The sequence below is a fragment of the Mesoplodon mirus genome (genome assembly GCF_964341445.2).
Source record: "Mesoplodon mirus genome assembly, chromosome: 13".
Lineage (NCBI taxonomy): Eukaryota > Metazoa > Chordata > Mammalia > Artiodactyla > Ziphiidae > Mesoplodon > Mesoplodon mirus.
In genome coordinates this window covers 47,219,830-47,233,339 of record NC_138989.1, presented here as the reverse complement: position 1 = coordinate 47,233,339, position 13,510 = coordinate 47,219,830, and the positions used below count along the sequence as shown (strand labels likewise).

Genomic DNA, 13,510 nt, shown 5'->3' with positions numbered 1-13,510 from the left:
ATACATTCACTTCCTAATTCCCAGAACAAGTTAATATCACCTTATATCGTAACAGATCTGATTATCGTTAAAGATTTGGGGATGAGGAAATTAGCTGGAATTATCCAGGTGGGTCCTAAATGTCACCACAAGTGTCTTTATAAGAGAGGCAAAGGGAGATCTGACACAAACACACAGGAGAAGCCATATTGAGATGGAGGCAAAGACTGGAGTGATGTGCCCCCAGCTACTCGAGGCCCTGCCAACACCTTGATTTTGGCCCACTGAAATTGATTTCAAACTTCTAGCCTCTAGAACTGTGAAAAAATTAATTTATGTTGTTTTAAGCCACCAAGTTTGTGGTAATTTGTTACAGTGGCCCTCAGAAACCAATATGCAGAGTTAAATGTGAAACATTAAACTATAAAACTTTAAGAAAAAAATAGAAAATATTCACAACACAGAGCTACACAGAGTTCTTAGACTTAAATGTTAAAAACACATTCCATAAAAGGAAAAACTGACAAAGTGGACTTCATAAAAATTTAAAATGTTATTAACAATCTTAAAAAAGATAGTTAAGTAGATAAAAAGACAATCCAAAGACTAGAAAAAAATATTTGTAAATCATATACCTAACAAAGGAGTAGTATCTAGAATACATAAAGAAGTCTCAAAGCTCAAAAGTTAGAAAGCAAATGATCCAATTAAAACATAGGCAAAAGACACTGAAGAGACATGATTTTAACCTAAGATATACAGGTAGTAAACATGCACATGAAAAGATGTTTAACATCATTAGCCATTAGTAAAATACAAATTAAAATCATGAGGTATCACTACACAGATTGAAATGGCTTAAAATTTAAAACAATGACAGGGACTTCCCTGGTGGCACAGTGGTTAAGAATCTGCCTGCCAATGCAGGGGACATGGGTTTGAGCCCTGGTCTGGGAAGATCCCACATGCTGTGGAGCAACTAAGCCCATGTGCCACAGCTACTGAGCCTGTGCTCTAGAGACCGCGAGCCACAACTACTGAGCCCACACGTCACAATTACTGAAGCCCATGCGCCTAGAGTCCATGCTCCACAACAAGAGAAGCCACCACAATGAGAACCCCATGCACCCCAACGAAGAGTAGCCCCCGCTCGCCGCAACTAGAGAAAGCCCACGCACAGCAATGAAAACCAACGCAGCCAAAATAAATAAATAAATTTATTAAAAAATAGTAAAAAATAAAACAATGACAACATGAAATGCTGGCGAGGATGCAAAGAAACTGGATCACTCATACACTGCTCGTGGGAATATAAAATGGTATAGATACTGTGGAAAATAGCTTGGCATTTTCTTAAAAGACAAAACATGCAACCACCATATGACCCAATAATTGCATTCATTGCATTCTTGGGCATTTATCCTAGAGGAATGAAGGCTTATGTTCACACAAAAACCTGTACATGAATATTTATAGCAGCTCTATTTGTAATAGTCAAAAACTGGCTATTCCAGATTTCCTTCAGTGAATGAATGTTTAACCAAAATCCATACCACGTATGGATTCATATTCACCAATAAAAGGAACTAATGATAACACACAACCTGAATCTCCAGAAAATTATGCTGAGTGAAAAAAGAAATTCCAAAAAGTTACATATTGTTTGATTCCGTTTATATAACATTACTTAACATTCTTTTTTTGCTAACAGCTCTATTGAGATTTAAGTCACATACCATATCCCATTCACCCATTTAAAGTGTACATTTCAGTGGGTTTTTTACTGTTATTTACAGAATTGTGCAATATTTAAGATTCTTAAAATGTCAAAATTATGGAAATAGATAACATGGGACTTCCTCGGAGGTCCAGTGGTAACAAATCTGCCTTCCAATGCAGGGGACACAGGTTTGATCCCTGGTCGGGGAACTAAGATCCCACTTGCTGTGAGGCAACTAAGCCCGTGCGACACAACTACTGAGCCCACGCACCTCAACTAGAGAGCCCTCATGCCGCAAACTACAAAGCCCACACCCCACAAGTAGAGAGAGAAAACCCACACATCATAATGAGAGATCCTGCATGCCGCAACGAAGATCCTATGTGTTGCAATGAAGACCCAATGCAGCCAAAAATAAAAAATAAAAAGTAAATAAAATTAAATTAAAATTAAAAAAAAAAGAAATAGAGAACGTGTGAACATTAGTGCTTGCCAAGGGTTAAGGAGGCACAGGGTGGGATCAAGAGGAAAGTGGGTGTGGCTATAAATGAGCTATGTGAAGGATCTTTGTGATGATGGAAACGTTCTTTATCTTTACTCTATTAAGAAGGAAGATATCCTGGTTTTATTTACAAAATATTACCATTAGGGGAAACTGGGCCAGGGTACACAATTTCTGTATTACTTTACAACTACATGTGAATCTACAGTGGTCTCAAAATAAACAGTTTAACTTATCCGTATATTATAATGCATATTCACTTAATAAATACATATTAAATACTTACTACATAACAGAACTAGGGACATATCAGGGAACAAAAGTCATGAAAATCCCTACCCTGATGGGACTTACAGCATTGTGTGCATGCAGGTACTTGTGGCAAGTTTGTGTATATATACTATATCCAAAAACATTTTAACAAGTCATATTATACTGTGCTAAAAATAGTAAAAGTAATTAATGAAAGTGAAGAATCCCAAAGAATCAAATTATTTTAAGAATTCAAATATACTAAAAAGATTTTTAAAAGAATGGAAAAGGAATGCCCTCTAAGAAATACTGAGGTCAACTAAATAAGATAGGCAAATTAATAAAGATTCAAAAGCACACATCATATATCTTAGTAGATTCCAGGTAAGTCCAAAAATGGACAATTTTTTTTAAAAGATTCAAGAAACAGAAAAAATGGAATAGCATTGTAACTTTAGATAAAGAGAATCAAGTATTTCAAACCTGAATGTATAAGAAAATGTAATAATATACCAAAAACAAAGCAACTGACAGGAAAATAATGTAAAATAATAAATTACAATAATTATTAAATCAGTCATAGAAATGATCACAAATGTACCTACACATTCTAAACAGTAAAATTATAAATTAGTATATAAAAATTTAATATGGAAAAATGCACATAGCCATATGTTGCTAGCAACTGAAGAAACAAATTTTAAGGCGACTTCTAGACACCATGAACTGTATTAAACTAACAAAATATTGCTTTAAAAAAATGCTCAACGGGGCTTCCCTGGTGGCGCAGTAGTTGAAAGTCCGCCTGCCGATGCAGGGGACAGGGGTTTGTGCCCCGGTCCGGGAGGATCCCACATGCCGCGGAGCGCCTGGGCCGTTGGGCCTGCGCGTCCGGAGCCTGTGCTCCGCAGCGGGAGAGGCCACAACAGTGAGAGGCCTGCGTTATCACACACACACACAAAAAATGCTCAACGTAGCGAATATCCTGCTCGGGCTGCGCGCTAGGCCACGGCACAAGCACCGGAAGATGGGGCCGCCCGCCCGGCGCCCCGGGTCCCTGCCCGCCGGCCGCCCCGGCGTCCCCCACGAGGCCCCGGCGTCCCCCACGAGGCCCCAGAGCCAAGGGCCAAGCGGCCGCGGACGGCAGCGTAGAAGGCGCGAGGTAGTGATGATCTTCAAAATGAAGTCTCTGGAAAATGTTCAGTTCTCTGCAGGAACTACAAAAATGGAAGGAAAGAACATTTTCAAAACGAAATTGTTGCCACCGCAATGAAGAGTAGCCCCCGCTCGCCGCAACTAGAGAAAGCCCGTGCACAGCACTGAGCCCGTGCACAGCAACGAAGACCCAACGCAGCCAAAATAAATAAATAAAATAAAATAAATTAATTTTTTTAAAAAAGCTCTTTCAAAAAAAAAAACGGAATTGTTGTGAAAGTGTGTTTACAACTAACTGATACTATTGACAGTTTTTTTTTTCTTTTTCGCTAATGAAACACTTTAAGAAGATTGTATTTATGGTCAAAGGAAACTGGACTAACCATGCGGCCGAAGACTTTTCCCGCCACGACCTACTCTGGGAACAGCCCGCAGCGGCTGCAGGAGATCCGCGAGGGGCTTGAAGCAGCCGCCCAAGACCCCCGCCCCGGGGCCTCCAGCAGGGCCGAGCAGTGACGCTGTGCTGAACGCCAAGGCCCTGGGGGGCCAGGCAGCAGCAGCAGCAGCAGAGGAGGACAGACCCAAAGTTCGGGCCTTACCAGAAAGCCCTGAGAGAAATCAGGTACTCCTTGCTGCCCTCTGCTAATGAATTGAGTGAGCCCTTCAGCCGCCGCAGAAGTAAACCGACAAATGCTGCAGTAACTGGTGGACGTGGGCTGTGACCAGATGGGTGGATGCTCCCAGGAGGCTGCCCATCTGGGGTGCAAAGGAGACCAGTAGAGGTCCCTGGAGAGGGGTTTCTAGGCTACAAACCCAAGGCCCTTTCTGTGTCCCATTGCACTGTTTTCCACCTCCTCTCCAAAACCATCTTGTTAGCTGCTTTCCTTTTCAGGCAAGATCCAAAGATTTCTCAACTCTCCTGAAATTGTGTCACGTGCACTTTCTGTCCTCTGTGATGATGGGAAGGCTTTCCCACGTAGCCCTTTCCTTGGGGTTTATTTGGCTTATTCTGAGCTGTCATGGGGAAGAGACTGGCTTCCTTGAACCTGTGTTTGGTCTGTGCATTTTTTAACTCAGCTACGGGTAAGGTTGGTTAACATGAGTTGGCTCTTTGCCTCTGTTTTCTCCTGTTTTAAAAGATAGCCATCTATGCTGTTAGAGGAGACGTAACTATATTAAGGGAACGAGAAAGGCTAGAAAATAAAAAGCTTGAGAAATTTTTTTTTTAAATGCTGGCAAAGATGATGGAATACAGATATACTTTAATAGTCTAAATGGCATTATGTAAATTAGCCCAATTTTGTGGAAAGCAACATGACATCTATACAAACAGCAGTAACTATTTATTGAGCACTTAGGCAGGGTTTCAGAAACTTTAATCTTGAATTCTTAAGAATAAATAAATGTTTTAAAAGTTCCTTTATTTGGGCTTCCCTGGTGGCGCAGTGGTTGAGAGTATGCCTGCCGATGCAGGGGACGCGGGTTCGTGCCCCGGTGCGGCTGGGCCCGTGAGCCATGGCCGCTGGGCCTGAGCGTCCGGAGCTGTGCTCCTCAATGGGAGAGGCCACGGCAGTGAGAGGCCCGCATACCGCAAAAAAAAAAAAAAAAAAAAAGTTCCTTTATTTTACAAACGAGGAAACTAAGACTTTCAAAATAAATAAACCTATATGAGACTGAAGGCAAGATGATACTTCATTGAAAACAAGGCCCTGCACGTTCCTTCTACCTCAGGGTCTTTGCCCAGAATGTTCCCTCACCCCAAAATACTCTATACACAAACACAGCCCTCCACAAATTAACACCTACACATCACAAATCTCAGCAACAATTTCACTTCCTCAAGAAAGGTCTTTATTACGAACCCATCCACCCACCAACCCACCTAGATCTGGTCCCCTTCTTATATTCTCTCCTTAAACCTATGAGTTTGTAACTGCACATGTATCTGAGTGTTTATTTGAATTAAAATGTGTCTCACCAATGCCAGTTCTGAAGACAGGGATCATATCTAACCGTACACCACTGTAGGTATAACACAGAGCTGGGCACCTAGTAGGAATTCATTAATATTTGTTAAAGCAATGAATGCTAATTTACCTTAATCTAATCCAAAATTTTACTTAACCCAAGACCAAGATATAATCCACAGTCCTCAAATCAAAACCATAAGCAGCTTCCATGTACAAAACACTTCAACAGAGCTATAATCATCCTTGTGTGACACAGCTGACAAATTCCCTTGTATTTACCCTCTGACCCAGCAATTCCACTTGTGAAAATTTATCTTACAGGAAAAACTCTCACATGTGAAATGGTATTCATACAAGTTTAATCAATGTGCCATTATTCGTAACAGCAAAAGATTGGAAACAACCTAAGTGTCCACAGATAAGAGACTGGATAAATAAATAAATAATTTAATAATTAAAAAAAATAATCAAACAATGGAACACTAGAACACTAAATATGTTCCATGGGGTCAGGAATTTTTGTCTGGTTTGTTGAACCCTAGAATCTACATTAGTATTATTGGCACATAATGGACACTCAGTGTTGGCTTACTGAATGAATGAAAACTCTACAATCTCCCCCCACCCCCCCTAAAAAAGAGTAAGAAGGCCCTTTATGTACTGATATAGAATGACCTCCAATACAGTAAAACATGAAAGTAGCAAGGTACAAAAGAATGCATACAGTATGCTGTTCTCTGGAAGAATAGATAAAGTAACAGTGATTGCGAGAGACAATCATATAATTTCCTTTTGTACCTTTAAAGCTGTGAATTACAATATTCTCCATTCACAATAATATCTTCGATATTAAATATCTGGACCAAAAAACTTGAAACAGCCTCCTTTCTGTTTACAATAATAATCTAGCTTTTTGTGTTAGATGCTATAGTTATTAAACTAAACATAATTTTATATTTTTATGGGTTTTGAAAACTATAAAACACACATACAAGATTATTAGCATTCACAAACATTATCTCATTTGGCCCTTGCAACAACCCTGTGAAACAGGTTGTTTCTACCCCTGTTTTATGGAGAAGAAAACAGGCTGAAAGGAGTTAAATGACTTGACCAAGTGATACAGCTAGTAAGCTGTGGTCTACCAACACAAACCCACCATTCATACATTTATTCAATACCAAATACATACAGTAGGCTCAGGTAAGTACAAGTAAACCTGGGTTGCTGCCTTTTAAGAGCTTACAGTCTAGTAGGAGTCTGCCTTCCAATGCAGGGGACGTGGGTTCGATCCCTGATCGGGGAACTAAGATCCCACATGCCGCAGGGCAACTAAAGCCTGTGCGCCGCAACTACTAAGCCCGTGCCACAACTAGAGAGAAGCCCGCGTGCAGCAATGTAGAGCCCGCGCGCTGCAATGAAAGATCCCATGTGCCGCAGCTAAGACCTGATGCAGCCAAAAATAAATAGATAAATATTTTTAAAACTTGTTAAAAAGAGCTTCCAGTCTAACTGGTGAGAATGGCATCAGTCAAATCGTCTGATCCCCAAAATATTATGATTATGAACTGTGATAAGAAATACAAAGAGGGATTTCCCTAGTGGCGCAGAGGTTAAGAATCCACCTGCCGGGGCTTCCCTGGTGGCGCAGTGGTTGAGAATCTGCCTGCTAATGCAGGGGACACGGGTTCGAGCCCTGGTCTGGGAAGATCCCACATGCCACGGAGCAACTAGGCCCGTGAGCCACAGCTACTGAGCCTGCGCGTCTGGAGCCTGTGCTCCGCAACGAGAGGCCGCGATAGTGAGAGGCCCGCACACCGCGATGAAGAGTGGCCCCCGCTTGCCACAACTAGAGAAAGCCCTCGCACAGCAACGAAGACCCAACACAGCAAAAATAAATAAATTACTAAACTCCTACCCCCAACATCTTCTTTAAAAAAAAAAAAAAAAAGAATCCACCTGCCAATGCAGGGGACATGGGTTCGATCCCTGGTCCGGGAAGATCCCACATGCCTCGGAGCAACTAAACCCGTGCACCACAACTACTGAGTCTGCACTCTAGAGCCCACGAGCCACAATTACTGAGCCTGTGTGCCACAACTACTGAAGCCCGCATGCCTAGAGTCTGTGCTTCGCAACAAGAAAAGCCACCGCAATGAGAAGCCCACGCACTGCAAGGAAGAGAAGCCCCCGCTCGCCACAACTAGAGAAAGCCCACACGCAGCAACAAAGACCCAACACAGCCAAAAATAAATAAATAAATTTATTTTAAAAAAAGATGGCCTAGAGCAGCAATTATTATATCAGCAAGAAACCACGTAAGCCTGGCTTTCAGATTTATAACAAGTACGTAGGAAAGAAGGTATTTTGAAAATATGTATATATGTATGTATGTATGTATGTATGTATGTATGTATTTATTTTTTGCGGTACGCGGGCCTCTCACTGTTGTGGCCTCTCCCGTTGCAGAGCACAGGCTCAGCGGTCATGGTTCACGGGCCCAGCCGCTCAGCGGCATGTGGGATCTTCCCAGACCGGAGCACGAACCCGCGTCCCCTGCATCTGCAGGCGGACTCTCAATGACTGCGCCACCAGGGAAGCCCTGAAAATATGTATTTAGAGCATGACTGCCCAAACAGGATACCAATAAAGGTGTTCAAATTGTAAGAAATATTAAGTGAAAATTCAGGGACTGGATAATCCAAAGCAGGTCAATAAAGAATCATACAAATCTGTGCTTAATGAGAAGTGGAGGGTGATTTATATTACTTCATTTTAAAAGATGCTTCCTGGGACTTCCCTGGTGGTCCAGTGGTTAAGACCCTGCGCTGCCAATGCAGGGAGCACAGGTCCCATCCCTGGTTGGGGAACTAAGATCCTGCACGCTACCTGGCGTGGCCAAAAAATAAAATAAAAATAAAATAGGCCCCGAAGCAAACAGATTAGATTTCCATTTTTAAGAATCTGGCAAGGCATCAACTTGTTATTATATGTAATTTTCACTGTGATAGAGCTTACTTCTAACTGTACAGAGTTATTTATTTAACCATTCAAAATAGAGAAGGGAGGTTTGGTTTAAAGAGTCTTTGAAGATTACAAAGGGAAAAAAAACAAGAGATAAATACCCTACCACTATGCCAGTCTGTACCTTCTGAAACATACCTGCTCAACTTTCATATTCTTAATTCATCTTTACATGTTTTTCAAAACATCTGACCACTCTAAGGCATCTGACACTGCTGACTACCTTTCCTTAAAATTCTTCTCGGTTTCCTGTCACACTCTATCTTGGTTTTCTTCCTGTTCTTATCCATTCCTTCTCAGGCTGTTCTTTTCTCCGCTCTACATTTAAATATATATTCTCCAGCACTTTGTTCTATCTAGATCTCTGTTATCTTTCAATTTATACACCTCCTCCAGGGGCTACATTCATACTCACAGCTTTAGTTCCATGTATTCCAGATCTACGTACATACACTTAACTATTGGACATACAATCATCAAATCTTACACAGTCTCCTTAAAATGTCAGGAATCTCTTCTCTCCATTCCCTCTATCATTACCTTGGTTCAGGTTCTAATCATTTCTCTCTGACAGAGCAATGAATGACCTCTTCACTAGTCTCACCAGTACCAAGCTAGACAAGGCTAGTAATTAGTAAGCATTCTAAAATTTAAATGTGACCATGCTGCTCCCCTGCCAAAATTATTCAGTAGGTCTCTATGGCTTTCAGGAAGAAGTTCAAATTGGCTTACACAGTAAATTCCTGCCACTGTCGCTAAGCTCCATCTCTACCACACTCATCTTTTGGCCAAACTTTGTAATCGGGATACAGTCATCCTCTGTAACCCCTCCTCACCTCTGCATATGCTGTAAACCTAATCAGGGTATTCCCCAACAATCCCTGAATACCAATTCTGACCTAAAGTATAACTTCATCCAGGAAATCTCTCCTATACTCATAGGCTAATTTAGATACCTGCTCTCAAGGCTCACATAAATTCTCCTCCTCAGTTTCTTCCATACCAATCACATTCATGTATAGGTCTTCTCCATTAGACTATTAACATTCTCCAGAGAAAGAGCACTTTGTTTTGTTTTGGCCTCACAACACGTGCGACCTTAGTTCCCCGACCAGGGATCGAACCAGTGTGGAGTCTTAACCACTGGACAGCCAGGGAAGTCCCAGAGAAAGAGCACTTTGTATTCCCTGTACCTGACACACAGAAGGCATCTGACAATTGCTGTTTGAAGGAATGAATGAGGATTAAATGGGAATTTATATTTTGGTAAAGTTTTTCCAGTGATAATGAACTTGCTCCTTTTACTAGAATGGGCAAATCCTTCACTACAGTTGAAATGGCACAGGGGCTGAAAGCTCTTATCACCACATCTCTCACTACTGATGAACAAAAAATTAATTTTGTAGCTAAATATAAATTTGTTTAAAGGCACAGGTTTGTCCTCTGTAAAAAGGGAAAAGCAAATGACATTCTAAACTAGGTTATTTAAAACAGAATTCTATTTCCCCACCAAACTCCTCCCAATCAATACCCTGTTCCACCATTACCACCCTTTCCAAAGAAAACTTTTTCTCCGTCCACCTTAATTTACTGTTTAGCCAGAACCTTAGAGCAACTGTGTGTGCATCTGAGAGGGGACAATGCTGGTAAATGAGGGGATGGAGGAAGGTGAGTAGTAGGTGTCCAGTTCTCTTAACAAAACCTACTCCATTATTTTCTTTCCACATCCCAGCCCAGGGAGGTGATTTAAGAAAAGCCCTCAACAATCATCTTCACTCGCTTTTCCACAGCCTTGAGGTCAAGCCAAAACTACAGCTTGATTTAATAAAATGTCTCACGAGGGAAGTGAACTAGAGCAAACTGCACGGAATTTTGAGGGGAACTAGAGATTACAATGAGTTCTATGAGGTCAAACACCCAACAGGTAATTGAAATGATTCTGTCCGGAAAAGACCTACTGCCTCACTGTGCCCTCCTCCCCTCCCTGTCTTCCACCCACTGCCAGCCCAAGCACAGAAAAGGCATCAAGTTATAATAAACACTAACAGATTAAAGACTAAAAAGTATACACTGCTCCCTAAACATCTCAAGATATTTTTCTAACAATCTGCATTTGTTGCACCAAATGATAAAGGAATAAGATTGTCATTCATCTCTCATAAGCGGCAAAAATATAACTGGCGTAACTTCTATGGTGAAAAGTCACATACTCTTGGGCTCACACAACCACTACCACTAGGAATAAGGTAGACAACAGTGCAGGTAAGACTGGGGATCGGAGTGACAAGAGTGGGTCTCAAGAAACAACTGTAAGGAAGTTTGTGATTAAGAACCCCAAGTTCGGGCTTCCCTGGTGGTGCAGTGGTTGAGAGTCCGCCTGTCGATGCAGGGGACACGGGTTCGTGCCCCGGTCCGGGAAGATCCCACATGCCACGGAGCGGCTGGGCCCGTGAGCCACGGCCGCTGAGCCTGCGCGTCCGGAGCCTGTGCTCTGCAGTGGGAGAGGCCACAACAGTGAGAGGCCCGCGTACCGCAAAAAAAAAAAAAAAAAAAAAAAAAAAAAGAACCCCAAATTCAACAACCCATTCTTTACAAAATTATAGAACCGCCCCTCCCCCAAAAAAAGGTCGAAGGAGAAATCGATTTAGAAACTTGTTCGACTCTTTTCAGCTATTTGTAAGCACACAGAACTTTCAAGCCTGGGTGTACTTTTTCAAATAGAGATTTCCAAGCCTCAGCTGCCAGAAATTCTTTATAAGTTTGTAATGGAGCCTGGGAACTGGCATGTTTACTTAAAAAGCTCCCCAGGGACTCTGGTCAGCAGCCAGGTGTGTCAGAAATGCTATACACCTTTACCAGAAAGGCTCCTTCTAACCCTTACGGACACCCTACGAGTCTATACTAATTATCGAAGTTCTTCCTAACAGCACCAGGCCACCTCACCGAATCCCTCTGTGTTCTCCATCACCCCTAGGATTACTGCCTTAATTTCAGTTCATTCCTCACAACAGCGGTCTATCTTTCTCATCTCCACCCTTGTAGTATTCAAGTAATAAGCAGACGGGTAAAACAAAGGGAAACTATCACTTCAATACCCGGAAATCCTGTCAGTTCTAACATATGAGGGAAGCAAACCCATTCTAGGTCATTCCAACCTGCATGAATTTTGAACGCATCGAAACACTTTCAAGCGTGGTCTGTGAAGCGGGTCTGAAAGGTTAAGTTAGAAGAGAGCTCCTCGATCTGGAAAGGATGGGCCAAGGTTCTGAAAGGATGAGGGAGACTTGAAAGCGGGGCGGGTCGCGGAGCCGGGCGAGCGGGCCTTGCGGGCACCTCTGGCCAGTTCTGACACCCGACACCCCAGCCTTCACTCAGGTTGCTAGGAAACAAAAAGGCTCCACATTCCCTGCAATTCCTCCCGGGCCTGCAGGAGAAGACAGGGGCCTCGGGGCCCGAGGACGCCACGGGGACGGGCCTGGGCACTGCCCCGGGGACGCGGCAACGAGGCAGCTCCGGGGCCCGGGAGCTCCGGCTGAGGGGCCAGGCGCAGGGAGCGGGCCGGGAGTTCGGGGGGAGGGCGGCCTGGCCTCCGACCGGCCGCGAACGGGCCCTCGGCGCCGAGCAGCGCCCGGGGAGGCCGTGGCGGGCTCCGCTCCCGCCAGGCCGCAGCCCAGGGTCCGGGGCGGGGTGAGGGGCCTAAATGACCACCCGGCTCCGCGCGGGGGAGGGGGCGTCTACTCACACGTGCTGACAAGCCGCGGTCCGTACGGGCGTTTTGAGCACCTCCTGACAGACGGGGCAGTAGAAATCATCTTCGGTGTAGGACGTGGCCGCGGAGAGCTCCTCCGCCATGGCGGGAGATGGGGGACGAGGTTATGGCGGCGGCAGCGGCCCAGGTGGCAGCGTCGACCCGTGGCCCGACTCCCTGTGTGAACCAGGAGGGGGCGGGGAATCGCGTCAGGAAGCGGCTCGCGCCAGGAAGGAGGCGGGGCCCTGGAGGGGCGGGACAGAACGCCGAGACGCTACGGCCGCACGCGCCGGGCGAGGGTAAATCCCCGGGTTGCTGCTCTTGCCGGGGCAGGACGGGGAGGCGGCGCTGGGCGGGAGGCGGCGGCCGAAAGCCCGGCGATTGGCCTCACTGACGTTTCCACGAGCGCCCGCGAAGGGCGACCCCGCCTGAGGCCACTCCCTTACCTGGCTCCGCAAGGCAGCCGCGACTCAGCCCTCTTCTGCGCCTCCGGCGTCCTTTTCCCAGGCCTTTCGGCTCCTTTTCCCCACCTCCTCCCCGAGCCCCCCACCCGCGCAGCCGGCTTTCGGCCGCAACCTACGCTTTTCCGCGGCTCCCCGCCCCGCCCCTACACTCCGCTTGCGTAGACGCTCACTTAGGTGAGCCAGCTTCACGGGCTAGCGTTGGTAGAGAAGCCGGGCGCCGTCCTCCGGCTTCTTGTCCAGCCGCTGCCCCCTTCGCAGCTGAGGCCGGGGACGGAGTGGCGGGTGGAGTGTGCTGGGCCCATCGACCTTAAACAGGGCCGGGCCCGAGGCTCATGGTGCACGTGGATCCCACCGCGGCATCGCGCTGCCTGCAGCCTGCCCGGCAGGTCACCGAACATAAGGCGGCGAGCGCGGGCCCGATGAGGGGGTGGAGGGCGGCCTCCATAGCAAACGGCTTGTGACGTATGCAGCAGCTTGTGACGTCAACAGCTGGGTGTTCGCTGTACCCCCAGCTTCCCTAGAGCAGGGATCCCCCTTCGAGCCACTCCTATCAAATATATTGGGGTTTTCAGGAATTTTCCCTCAAAAAATAGCATTACATGGTATTAAATATTTGGTCCTTGTTGTTGCCCTTGTCAGAATGTTTGGTTCATGTCAAGGTGTGTTAATGTAATAATCCGTTATGGGATTTTAATC

At 45.0% G+C, this 13,510-nt stretch overlaps 1 protein-coding gene across 1 annotated transcript in view; it reads right to left on the bottom strand.

The window, feature by feature from the left end:
- RNF138 (ring finger protein 138) overlaps window positions 1-13,047 on the bottom strand; it is a 41,309-nt gene extending 28,262 nt beyond the window's left edge. Inside the window, exons 1-2 of the mRNA XM_082640540.1 lie at window positions 12,985-13,047; window positions 12,345-12,527 (exon numbers count right to left, since the gene is read on the bottom strand). Coding sequence (XP_082496666.1) covers window positions 12,345-12,454 — 110 coding nt within the window. The 5' untranslated portion in view covers window positions 12,455-12,527; window positions 12,985-13,047. The remainder of the gene's footprint in view (window positions 1-12,344; window positions 12,528-12,984) is intronic.
- Between the last annotated feature and the right edge of the window lie 463 nt (window positions 13,048-13,510).